The sequence below is a fragment of the Centruroides vittatus genome, unplaced genomic scaffold (genome assembly GCF_030686945.1).
Source record: "Centruroides vittatus isolate TY-2023 unplaced genomic scaffold, ASM3068694v2 scaffold_450, whole genome shotgun sequence".
NCBI classification, from domain to species: domain Eukaryota; kingdom Metazoa; phylum Arthropoda; class Arachnida; order Scorpiones; family Buthidae; genus Centruroides; species Centruroides vittatus.
This window is the reverse complement of record NW_027122709.1, coordinates 2,154,321-2,168,841: the sequence shown is the minus strand read 5'-3', so window position 1 is coordinate 2,168,841 and position 14,521 is coordinate 2,154,321. Positions and strand designations below refer to the sequence as shown.

Sequence of the window (14,521 nt, the reverse complement as noted above, 5' to 3'; positions counted from 1 at the left end):
ATTGATTTAATAAAGAGTATACTAAACTAAATACTAATATTTTATTTGAAATGTCTTATTTTATTGATGACATACTTTTATAAGAATTTTCTATACAAAGGCAAAGTATAAAATTATTGACACACTATACTAGTTTTGAGAACTTTTATGTATTCAGAAGATTTCTGATAGTCTATTATCATCAAAATTAAGACTTAATTATCAGATATTCTGCACTATTATATAATAAAATTAAATTCCTTTTCTCTGCAGGATCGAAGACAGGAGTACACACTATCTCTGAGTGCCTCATCACTGAGAGGGAAAGGATGGAGTTGGAGCTAAGCACAAGCAGGAATGGCAGTAACTGGCCCTGTAACTGCTGTGATTTGATTAAAAATGAAGACTCCTTCAAACTATTTCAACAACTTGCGAAGAACTATCATTTGGTCATACCCATCATCTAGGCTCTCTGCTGCATGTATCCAGGGGCGGATCTAGGTTTTTCGGGGCCTAGGGCTTATTGAAGTTCAATGAGGCCCCATTTTTTGTTAATACCAAATAATACTATAAATTATCATTATTATTATTATATTATTAATATTAACTATTTTTTACTATATGATAAGTGCTCATTGTTAATGTAAGAGCATTTAAAATTTATGATAATGATTCAATTTTTGTGGGCCCTTGACATTTGGGGCCCAGGGCTTAAGCCCTATTACTCCTTATGTACATCCGCCACTGCATGTATCCCACTTGTACATTACTATAACTCACTTCTGGCATACTGAGCGAGGTGCCAGGCCTTTGTCGTACTTTGCCTCTCACGGGCATCTCTCCAGGCAATTTGTGTATTATGTTAACTTTCGTTTATCATTATTGTTAGACGACCTGTTTCTTGTCAATATCTGGTATACTGTCTTTAGTGTTCCGCCTCCATGTTGTATTATGAGGAGTTATCATTTGGCAACATCCCTCACCTTGTCTCTTCCATCATGTATGCTACCCATGCACTGTTGGATCCACTTTCAGGCATTCTGAGCAAGGTGCTTAGTTATTGTTATGTTTTGTCTCTCACTGGCAACTTGCCAGGCAGCATGTATTATATGTTTTATTTATATTTTTATTAATGTTAGGCGACCTACATCATGTCGGCATTTGGTTCTCTGTGGTGCACGTCGAGCAAGTTATATCATCTTCTGTTCCCAGCATCTCATCAGACCTTCAGTCTGTTTTGTATATTTGCAATTTTACTTCAAGTATTTTTTTTCTTTAACTATTGCATTGTATATTACTGTATGTAACCAATATGTTCGTATATCCACAATCTCACTACATGTAATTTTCTTTCATCATTGTATTCTATAATATTATATGTAACCAATTTTTAGAACTCTGTATTCCAGACCTGATTATGCCCAGCAGTACCAGGTCATGTACAATGTACGTTTAAATAAAATCTGAATCTGTATAAATCACTAGCTACCTGATAATTCAGCATTTCTAGTAATTTTTTATCATAATTCTGTTGATATAAAAAATTGTTAATTCAACAAATGGAAACATTAGTACAGAATGCTAATAACTATTTTTCTGTTTCTACTAAAATGATATAAACTACTAAAGAAAAGTTTTGACTCATGGGCACATGAGTCAGGGAGAAAGGATGCAACTGCCCTCCCAAATTCAGGCAAAGCAAGAACAAAACAGAATTGGATCAGAAAGAAAGAGAGATTAACAAATTATCAGTGATTGCATATTAAAAATTGAACTTGTGGTTTTATTTGTGAAAAATTTCAGGCAAATCACTCACTTCTACTCCCTTAATCCAAGTGTTCCAAAGTGTCTATATTTTCACTTATCTGATTGATGAGTGAAAACATCAGTTAAAACATTGATAAATGATTGGGTTTGTCAATATGTTTATCACTTAAATGTTTACTAAGTTACAAGTACTTTGTCGTCAGAAGCATAAAATTCACATAAAATGGAAGTAAAATAATCAAAAGCTAGCTATCAGTAAAATTTGAAATTCATAAGTTCTAATTACAAATAAATTTTTAAAATTAATTTGCAATAAATAACTACAAACCTCATTGGCTTTTCTGTTATAATTACTTTTAAAATTAATGTTATAATACACAATTACTTTGAATCTATCTTTAAGTACTAAATGCAAAAAGAGTTTTAAGAAGATCGTTAAAGAATTTTGCAAAAAATAAACTTAACAATAACTTACTTTGTTTTGTGGATACTGCTATGATGCCACGAATTACGACGGAGATGAGAATGATGAGGTAGACGAACTCTCCTACTCCCTGTACTTCCTGCACTGCTTGTGCTTCTAAAGCTATCTGAACTATATAAATTCATAAAGACAATTTGAATATAATCAATATGATTTCATTTTAATTTCTTCTAATTTAATATTAATAATCAAAGGACACTCTTTTATTAAAAAATTTAAATAATAAACTGATATAAATAACTGCTAAATTTTAATAACCTTAAAATACATACTCAATGTTCACAATTCACTTTACTGATAATTTTTCTCGGATAGAACACAAGTTATTGCAGTTTTGAAATACATAAAAACTTCATGGACATTCTGCATATTTAGGCATTATATATTACCGTATATCTCGGCAGGTAAGACGAGGTATAAATTTTTGTTGAAGTTTTACAGTTTTAGCTTATATCTGTCCTATAAGACGACCCCCAAACTATTGACGGCCTATGAATTTACTTTAGATCGGCGATCGTCATCTGAATAATAATACTGTATAGTGTATACAAAATTATGTCCTATTTGTAACTTATCAAATGAACAAATTTATTTTCTTGTATCTGGCAGCACTGCCTTGCAATTGTTGCAAGTATTCGTACTGATTCGGCATTCGGGTAATGACCTTGACTATTCACAAAAATGTCATATGGGCTATTTTATTTTGTGGATATACCATACTCTCTACTGCTAAATAATTAAGGTTTGTCCATCCTTTTTATAATGGTTTTAATTTATATAAATTTCAATCTAATTTTTTGTATCTGTCCTATAAGACAATCCCGGATTTTGGGGGCCTTTTTTAATGATTCAATTATCTCTTATCTGCCCAGATATATGGTACATACTGTATTCCATACATATAACAGCATGTTCTTAAAGATGAGGCAAAAATCAACACTATATTCCACAAAGTGACTATTTCTTAAAAAAATATTTTTATCTGAGAACATATCCAAAAAATCCTCAATGCCACTGCTATTCTTCCAAATGACTAACAAGTCATCTATATATCTAGTAGGGTTTGTTGGTTTTTAAAACCCGGTTTTGAAAAACCGGTTTTTTGAAGAAATTTGTATAATTTGAAAACCGGATTTTCCCAAGTAAAAAAAAGCAGTTTTTGAGCCAACACTTAAAACAAAAATTAATTAATTATTTGATTAAAAACATCAACATTTTGACACAAAATCGTCTCCGACATAAAACGAGAATATTGATAAATACTAAATTTCACGAAACTAACTACAAAACAAAAAATCCCCCTACTTCCAAGTCAGCTCAATTCAAAATCTGAATGATACGATTGGGATCTTATCAGAGCTGTAGAGCATGTCCATAGGAGCAAAAAATGGCCAAGGAACCATACCTCTACAAGCGACCCTTTGCGAGTACAGCCCCCAAAATCGGATCGCTCGAGATCGATTACATAAATATCTCCAAAAACTTGAAAAAGTGATTTTGTGACCCTAAGACACTAAAAAAGGAGTTTTTAGTATTAGAGGGTACAAACAGAAGAACAAAAAATTTAGATTTATTATTTAATGCTTTAAAGACGATTAAACCCAGCTCAGTAGCAAGTGTGAGAGTTTTTTCTATCTCTGGCGATTTTCTGTGGAAAATAAGGACACAGTTGAGCAATAGATCTATAGATGTTCTTTGCTTTCTAAAATCATGTTTTCTTACGAAAAATAAGAAATAAAATAATATTTTGTAGGAATTCATTGTTATTCGTTTTCCTTTATGGTTTTCTATGGAGTAAATTTTATAGTTTAATGTGATATTCTAGCATTTCTTTTTTGTTTTGTTTTGTGTATATGTTAGTCGATTTTATTTCGTTATATTTTTAAAATGTTATAAATATTAAATAAATGAAAAAGTTTTAAAATAAGTTGTAAATGTCCCTTATTTCCATTTTTTGGGCAAAAATTCAAAAACCGGTTAAAACCGGTTTCGTAGAAAAGTTGGTTTTTGTATAAACCCTAATATCTAGCAATAAACCTTACTTTCTGTTCAACCTTCTCCAAAACTTCTATCCTCTTTACTATCAACTCCACTATAGACTCTGGTATCAATGATCTGATACACTTCACTCTGTTCATAATAAGTAGGAACTAGGAATAATTCCATAGATCAAATCTGTTATGCTTTTAAAATCCAACTCCTTAAATTCTATCCTTAGTAAAAAGAGGACTTTGCTGCATTATGTCTCATAGTTGGATTATACTATTTGAGATTTTGCAAAATGATAAAACATAATGAATTGGACAGAGCAGGTATTTATATGATTCCAATGACCGAGAAAGAAAAGAGAACAATACACTAAAAACCTTTTCTATATCCCAGTACGAATAGCTTTAGATAAAAACTAACGTTTTCGACTTGGTCTTCATCAGGCTATTGACCAGTATAAAATTCAGTATGGAATTCGAACAATGCGTTTAAAATTATTTTAAATTCCAAATTATTTAAAAATTGGAAACTAATTTTCACCATACATGCTACTGAAGTGATAAAAATATTGTCACACCCCCACAAACAATAATACAATGTATTTGCTGGTGTAGAAATGTTAGCAACATGCTAGTGTTGTTTATGCTTTTTCTCATAGCACCACCTTAATGCATACGAAATATTGGCGGCATCTTTCGCATTAATACAGTTGCTGGCCAGGCCGGCAACTGTATTAATGTATTAATGAATTTATGTATTTTGAATTTATTTACATTACGAAAAAAAGTTTGACACTAGATATTATAATTTATTTTACCTCAAAACATTTGCATCTGTATCATTTGATAAATAACTCTTCTAGATGTTTTTGTTTTATTTGATTTTTTTTACACTTTGCTTTAAAAATATTTGATTTTCTCAAAATAAAGCATTGACATCATTCAATTTCTTGTAAAATAACATTAAACAATATTTTTTATAAGTTGTTTAGAAAACTAATTTCAATTTAATAAAACTTGCACATTTCCATATCATTTGGCATTACCCAAATATCTCATTTTGGATTTTTGTTATATATTTAAATATATTTACAATTACCTCTATATTTAAAGTATTAAATTATTTAAATAAGTAACCAACCTTAAATGAGATTTTGAAATGTGACCATTACAATGATTTTCGTCAAATTCTATATCTTCGGCTTCTCCGTAACACTCGTAACGTTCTTCTCCTTCACTTGTGCTTGGACTGTAACTGAAGTAAATGAAATGTATAAATATGATTTACATTACTATATTTTTAACTATAGTTAAATAAAATTTATTGAATGTATATTGTAATTTACAAATGGTAATAAGTATGACATATATTAATATTTAATAATAAAAAAAATAATCTATGCTACTTAAAATAATTATTTATTTTCATGCACTGACTCTAATTGACAAATTAATTTTATAACAACTCAAGCAAAACTATTTTATTACTTGTAATACATAATAAAAATTTTATTGAATTGCAAATACACATAAGCACAAATATAATGCTAACACATATACAGTAGCTATTGATTTAAGGGGGAAAAAACAAAAGTAAATGTCCAGAAAACTTTCAATAAAAAGTATTAGAAATTTCTTTTTGCTATAATCAGGGATTCAATTTCTTTAGATGGCTACCATTTAAATAATATATATATAGTATTAGGTTGTGCGACATGAAGTTGCTGATTTCATCCACTTGAAACTTGAATGTGGGAATGTGGATAGAGTAAAGTTGTGTTATTTCAAATTTATAGTAGTATTGTGTTCTTTGACTGACTGATTTTTATTACTGTTTGTTTTTTCACAGATATAAGCATAAAATTTCTTTAAAAAAATTATAAATACATTTTATATGAATTTAAGCTGGAAACAGTATAGCTGCGGCAGGTAGAAAAATTAATTTGACTTTTGATGAAGACTCTTTTAAAGTACTATTTTGATAGTGGCCCAAAAGATTTCTTTTGTTAATTCCAAAAAATTTCATTCTAGATTTCTGAATCTAAAAATGAACCTTAATGTTGTGTGACTCAAATCCATTTTACCTGAAGATCAACTAAGAGCCATGGCAGAAGCTAACCCACAAGCATGAATTCATGGTATTGCAGCAGATTTAGGAGTTTCTGCTATAAGTTTCCTGATACCTAGCTGCATTATGACGAGTGAAAAAAACTGGACAAATGGCTAACGTACCAATTAACTGATAATAAAAAAACAAATGCTTGGAAATGTGTTTATCACTTAAGACACAAAATGGCAGAGGTCTGCGTTTTAATACTATCGTCACTTTTCATACAATATCCATTTTTCACCACAATCAAAAGAAATCTGGACAATAGTTGGATGTTGGTAAACTCCCAAACATGTTCTGAAACCATTGCTGTAATGAAAAGTGATTCCAATGACTGTACAGTAGAGTTTACAAAAAACAAAACTCAATATTTTTTTTAAAAATTGAAATTAAACAGAAGCTTCATCATATCAAAAATAGATCCTACAGCAGCTCACATTGGTTAACAGATATGGATCTATACTTTTGCATGATAATGCTTGACCATACATGTCACAAATAATCATAGCAAACTTAAGTAAATTAGGCTATCAAATTTGCTATATCTATCATGTTCATCAGATCTTTCTTCAAAATCTGTGAAAAATCAATATTATAGTTTAATTAAAAAAGACAGATTCAGTCATCTTCAATTTTAAGCTTAGTTATATTCTATTTTCCTTATTACAAAATGAAAGCATTCTGTTCACTCACTTATTTTTACTAGTTTTAAATATTCTGTAATGTATTAATTATAGTGATGAACCGAATATTCGGCATTATTTGGGATTCGGGTATATTCGGTCAAAGTAAGTATTTGGTACTTGGCCAAATACTTCCTCAAAGCCAAACTATTTGGCCAAATAATCTCATTTTGAAGCGGAGGATGTTCCAATTTGAAATGAAAATGTTTGTGTGTTAGTTTAGATGCCTGAAATAAAGCATTGGAAATACATAAATAATCTCATTTTTAACCTCTCCCCAAATGAGTATTATTAAATAATACTCATTTGGGGAGAGAAAAAGAGAGAGAAAAAGGAAGGAGGAAAAAAAATAAAACACAAAATATAATGAAAATAATATTTAAAATATCATTATTTATTCCTTTCCTAAACAAATACAACTTTAATAAATGATCTTGAGCAAATATTATTTATTAATAATCACAATAAATTCAATAAATAAATTGTAATGAAATATTAGAGCTTCTGTATTCGTGTAAACCGCAGTTTAATGAATGCAGAAGCATTCATAAGAAGTAAGTGACAATATACTAACTGAAGAGGGAAGTCAAGTTCTAAAATGTATTTTAGTTAATATTTGTAATAATTATAATTTTTAAATTATAGTTTTTATGATAACCAAAGTTTAATAAATGTTTTAAATATTTGGTTGTGGTATGATAAGCCTAATATATTGTTTACAATTGTTTTGTTTGTGTAAAAACAAATATGTTAAATAATACTGTATGTTCACTAAATACACTACTTTGTGGAGCTGCCTGGACCTCAATGGCAAGATTTGGTTTAAATTTTTAAAAATTATTATGTAATGATAAGTTTTTACTTCTCATTTTTTTAAATTTTTTAAAAATAAAACCATATATAATCTTTATTATTGAGAAGATGCTGTCATCCATCTTATTCTAAGACTTAGAGACTATCTTCTGTTTCAGGTAGCTCCAAATAAATCAGCTGATATTCAGCCAAATATTCATTATTCAGTCAAAAAAGCCCTATGTAACCTGTCCCTAGTTAATTACTAATCCATAATACAAAATTATGTATTTCTTATCTTGACATAAATTCATCTAACTTAATAATTCACAGTATAAGATCATGACATGAAGGTAATGTCATGATCTTAAGAGAAAAATAAATAAGAAAAAAATATTCGAAATGCTAATTTCAAGTCTTTTCTTCTTGTCTTTTTTCCTGTCTATTCTTGAAATTAGCATTTCAAGAACAGACTCATTCATTTATTCATCTACAGTTTTAATTTATTACAATTAATATTTTATTAATACAGAATAAATCAATATTGTTAAACTAAAATTTTGAGTTCTGTTTCTAGCCTGCTAGCAACTGTTGACTAGGATACCTCATTTCTGCTAATAATAAACTCCTCTAAAAATAGTTTATGCACTATGACATATACTAAATTTGAAAATTCATTGACTAGAACATCTTTAAATTCTTTTATCTTCGTCAATGCTTTTCTTAAAAACAGGAATACTAATTCAAGTAAATTTATGCTTTTTTAATATTATTAGCTGTGTAGGTCCAGCATTGCTTAAGCTTTTGAGGGACTGGGGATTTGTAAGGTTGGATTGGGAGAGGATGATAAAAATAATGGTCTTAGTAACTAAAATGTAAATTTATTGACCTGAGTATTTACAATAATGAAACTGCAAAACACAGAATTGCTCAGGCTTAAGAGAGGGTGGAATTTAGAGGTAGTTGGAGGTGGAGACCTCCACAATATTTTTTATAGGGTGTCAAAAAATATTCTTCCCAAGTTTGGTAGAGATACATTGAACGACATATACCTAATCTACATATATACATATTTTAACTTTATATGTATACAGTATATAGATTTGGTAGTATATTCCTTAGTGTGTACATTAGTGATCCTCTCTTATCTACAACTGGATGGACTAAACAAGCAGATTTAAGTCTTATTTTTCTTTATATATATATTTATATATATCCAGACAGCTCAGACATCATTTGTGTTTGTATTTCTACTTTGTTTTGTAACTGATTTGGAATCATTCTAAATAATTATCTATAAGAATAATTAATTGTTATTATTTAAATTTTATTATAAAAATTGTATATTTATCTAAACATATCATTTTTTAACATTAATATAGCCTCGTTAAGCTTAACATATCACACATTCTTATGTAAAACATTTTTATTGATCATTTATAATAAATATATCTTGTTATACAATAATGAGACATTCTATTTAGTAAAAATAGATGCATAAAAATCTCAAAAACCAAAAAAATTAATTAAATACCCTTTAAAATTTTATTTATAATATATACAATACGTTGCATTCCAGAAAAATCTAAAGAAACATTCCTAATCTTTCTCAACAAATTATGCATAATACAGAGTGAATCTTAAATAATAACCTATTGCATTATTTAATGTCCAAAAATATTTGTTTTCTTACTTTTACAAAAAGATTTAGTAAATAATCTGTAGTTCAAACTGATCAGATTCTCATTCTCTTAAGTTGTTTTGTTGACTTACAGTGGCAAGGTTGAGGCCAAGATTTTAAATGCAAAAACGTGAGTGTCAGACGTTCGGCGCTGCTTTCCCATAAGCCTAGAAGCTTGACAATGGCGTTTGGAATGTCAAGCATGATTCCACCGACTTTCCAGATGCCATTGTCAAACTTCTAGGCTTACAAGAAAGTGGCGCTTAACATCCGACGTACAGGTTTTCACGTTTTAAGCTTCGGCCTCAACATCGCTTGTAACTGACATCACTTTACATTAATGCATTGATAGGACAAAATCACAAAATCATTCTTAATGGTAAAAATCAAGTGCTGTCCCCAAATAATTGGAAAGATTTTTTTAATCTTTTCTCCAAATTGAAGTTAAAGAATATCCTCTCCAATATTTGAGGATAGCATTTTAACCATAAGAAATTTATGTTGGCATAAAATAATTTATATTTTACAACTCATTTTATTGCATGTGGAAATTACCTTTATATTTATTAAAATTATCTGTAATTACCTCTCTGCTTTTTCTTCAGGTGCAGGAGATCCTTGACTATTATCACTGAAAGTAACTACAGCACTATCACAATCTCCTAAAGAACTCAGAGCAATAGGTTTATATTCATCTTGAGACATTTCATGATTATCGCCAAAAACTTGTTCAAGAAATATATGAGAATTCTGAAATTACAAAAGCAAAAACTGATTAAAACTATATCAATTTTAGATAAATAATATATACAAATGTTAAATTAAAACTTATTTATAAATTAGTCACTCCATTATTTTATTGAACTGTTAATTCATTTCGGATAACAGAAAGACTTTGTAATTATTTATCCAGTTTATCTGGTTTCTTAATTTCTTGTTTAATATTTATTTTATACTATTTTTTAAAATCATTAGCTAAACCACAAATTGTAAAAAATCTGAATTTTTAACCTTTTGATTATAATTCGTTTTATTCCTTTTTCAAAACAACAATTAATTATTCTTTCAATCCATAAATCAATTGCAAAATAGAAGCACAAAAATAAATTAATATCTACGTATGGTAATGCAGTATATGTGTATGTATATACAGTAGACCCCCCTAAACACGGGTTCATATAAAACGGATTCGTATAACACGGCGGAAAAATTGCAAGCGTGTTCGTATAACACGGTAAAAGAACGAGACAGACTGTCATGGCCGACTCACGTCTCGACAGGATTGGTCGAATCTGGATCAATAGTGGACATTGCACAAACCGCTGAGTTTAAATGAGCAGCAGACCTACTAAAAAACATTTATTATTCAATGGCCATAAAAATTATACTTATATTAATAATGTCTCCAAAGTTTGGCAAATTTTTCGCAGAAAGAATAACTTATCGAAAAATGCGTCCGCCGTTCGACGAACTGCTCCGCGACAAAAACAAGCTTAAGCAATGGCGTCTTCGAATGGTACGCACTCAGTAAGTATTCCTGCAATTTTTTGTTTATAGCATAGTTTATATGGATTATTCCCAAAAAATTATACGTGTTTTGGAAACGTTTGAGTCAAATTAGTCTAGAATCGATTAATTTTATGGAAGAAAACCTTGCAAACGGCCGTACCCCCTAAACTGCACGAGTGCCGGGCTGTGAACGGCTCGTGTATTTGTAAAATCTGTGACTCACACAACACGGAACATATCTATCGTGTTATAGGGGTCTACTGTATACTATAAATATAACATGTAAAATTTTAATTCATTTTTATCTTCAGATTTTGTAAAATGAAATTAAATAACATTAAAAAATGTAAATCAACAAATTGTTTCATTCAATAAGATTTTTCATTTTGTAAAATTACACTATAAAAATGTATTATGTCAATAAAATCTTGGCTTAAACCCAAATTAAACCATATTAAAAGTTGGAAAAGTATACAAACAAGATATATTGCTAGTAATCTTGGAATCATTGTTTACATTTCAAAATTTGTTTTACAAATTTGTATGAAATACTTTTGTCTTAAGACTTAACATATCAATCAGAATCCGTATTAAGAATTTTAGAGAGAGTTAATACAGAAAGTTTTTTATTTCAAGTGAATTTATTAAAAATAAATTTTAAAAAAGATATATTATATAATTAAATACGTTACATAAAGAAACGTAACAAGTTATAGTATATCGTAATATACACAGTAAACCCCAATTCGGTATCAAAGAAATTTGGTCAATTTTAGTCAGATTCTTTAAAATTAAAAAGAACAAAGACTAGTAATTTGTATCTTATGATAGGTAAGAATCCACAAAAAATATGGCAAAATGCATTTTTACTATCAAAACAAAATGACTAAATTATAATCTAACAAATACTTTGGATAGGTAAGCCTTTAAATTAGTAAATCCCAGTCATTTGACAAATGAATTATAGTTAATTTTACTGCAATATATAAGATATTCATACTATTTTTGTTTTTTTAAGATATATATAAAAAATTCTCTTCATAATATTTACCCTTTATCTCCCATATCTATTATAAAAACCATTTTTAAAACTAAATGCACACATTATCAATTTTCACTATAAAATAGCTATTGCTATCTTTATTGTTGCTATAGTATTTTAAACAATTCATAGAATGATTAGCCAATTGAATTAAATGTTAGAGAAGAAACAATTCTACTTTATAATTAATTATACATATATAACAATGTTCAATTAGTGTTTACTTTCAAAAGATTATTGCTGACATATTAGAAGTAGCCACAAATAATGTCAAGAGGCTTGCTTAAGTTGTTATCAATAAAAACGGTGAATAAACTTTTAAGAAATTCTATCAGTCATACAACACTTTATATGTCAGAGGAACAATAATCATATGCAAGTATAATAAATGATCCATGAATTTATTCAGAAATTACTATCGTCCTTCAACAATTTTGTGGTGTGAATAAATACAGTTAAACAAGACACTGTTTCATTTTTTTGATATAAAGTTGGCATTAAAGAGTATCTCTACATAAACTCAAGGTTAAAGATTATATTTCTATGTTAAATATATCTTTTAACATATATCATATTGCTTATGCAGAAATTTTGCTAGCACAACAGCTATCAGAAAACATTAAAAATAAAAAAATGTTAAATTTCCCTTTGTACATATTCAAGTGAAATTAATACAAAGTGTTTAATTAAACTTCTCGGTGTGCACCGAGGATCGGCACTCTCGCAATTACCATTCGTACCGTGCACGGACACCATCACGGCCGACTCGCAGGCGGCACACTCTCGGACACTACCGTACGCCGACAACGTGATGCTTGCACATCGAGACAGTACAGCTCTTCGGGAGAAGTTGCAAGCATGGAGAAACCGACTTAACGAATATGGACTAAGCCTAAATTTAAAGAAAACGGAATATCTGGAGTGTGGCCCACAAACCGACAAAACGATCCAAGTGGCAAACCAGACAATAAACAAAGTGACTCGGTTCAAATATTTGGGCTCCGTGTTATCCGCAGACAGCGAAACAATGCCCGATGTCGTGGCACGAATAAATGCTACCCGGCTCAAATGACGACAAACCGCAGGCATCCCGCACGATAGAAAAATGCCCAAACGCATAAAGGCAAAAGTTTATAAAACAGTGGTCCGCCCAGCAGCTCTTTACGGAGCCGAATGCCAGCCCACGGCAAGGAGACACGAACACTCTCTACACGTAACGAAGATGTTACGGTGGATGCCGGGCGTAATCCGATTTGACCAAGTAACAAATGACAACATTTGACAACAATCGGGAATAAAAGGAATCAACAAGAAAATGCAACGGGCCCACTTAAGACGGTATGGATACGTCCCACGCGGCGAAGACACGTCGGTCGCAAAAACGGCCACGCAACCAAACCCCGGAGGGTGCAGCTCACGCGGAAGGCCCAAGAAACGACGGACAGATACCGTCGGGGAGGACACGCACGTCACCAACTTCGACCCGGAAGACGCCAAAGACCTTGCCGAGCAGAGACGACAGTTGCAACGAAGCAAACCTCTACTACGGGAAAAGGCGAAGAAAGAGAGAGTTTAATTAAATAATTAACAGAAAGGAAAAACACTCATAATTTTATTTACAAATGTTATATTTTTAATTTCAATTAATTTAAAATTTCTGGATATTTTTATAATTTACTTTTTATGAATAAAAACAGATGTAGACAGTAATCAAAAAATGATTTTTATGCATTAGCTAGAGCCTAAGTAAGAATTCAAACAATTAGGAAACAGTAATAAATTAGTCTAGCCTAAGTTAAATACATTACATGTGAATGTTAAAATCACAAAATACCAAAGAAAAATATAAACACGAAAAAACAAAATGATAATCTGGTGCATTTTATTTTGAAAATGTATCAAATGTACGTCATTTAACAGTTTTTAAATAAAATACACTCATTTATTTCTTTAGCCATTACTATTTTTAAATAAACTTGTGCAACCACTATTATATAAAATGGCAATACAAAAATTTGTTTCCAAGAATTTCTTTCAAATATATATATATATATTATGGAAAATCAATTGAAGAATTCAGGTTTATTTATTATTGTTTAATATGGAATTTGAATATTATACTGCATTGGTAAATTCTTATGATTTCTTATATTACAAGATTTTCATTGAACTCTATTTCTGTAATTTTAAAATTTCAAAATTTATCATTAATTTAGTAAAATGAAAAGTATAAAAATTTACAATGTATATTATTGATTAATCTTATAAGAATTATTTTCAAAACAAACAATTTGACTGCTTCGTATACATATTTGATACCGTTTTTCTTTCCTTATATTTGTAATCTAAAATTATGGAATAATGTTAATGATCAGGATGTTACATATACATGACAAAAAATGTTGTTATTGTTTTAAAATCACCATTCAGGAAGTATAAATAGCAAATACTTTTTTTATAAACATAAAAACAGTTAATGTATGTTA

The 14,521-nt window shown here is 29.6% G+C and overlaps 1 protein-coding gene across 3 annotated transcripts in view; it reads right to left on the bottom strand.

The window, feature by feature from the left end:
- Nucleotides 1-14,521, bottom strand: part of LOC136989262 (rab11 family-interacting protein 4-like) — a 65,580-nt gene that overhangs the window by 29,768 nt on the left and 21,291 nt on the right. For all 3 annotated transcript variants that reach the window (XM_067287392.1, XM_067287391.1, XM_067287393.1), the window contains 3 exons: nucleotides 10,071-10,234; nucleotides 5,360-5,473; nucleotides 2,222-2,341 (listed from right to left, as the gene is read on the bottom strand). In XM_067287392.1, coding sequence (XP_067143493.1) covers nucleotides 2,222-2,341; nucleotides 5,360-5,473; nucleotides 10,071-10,234 — 398 coding nt within the window. The remainder of the gene's footprint in view (nucleotides 1-2,221; nucleotides 2,342-5,359; nucleotides 5,474-10,070; nucleotides 10,235-14,521) is intronic.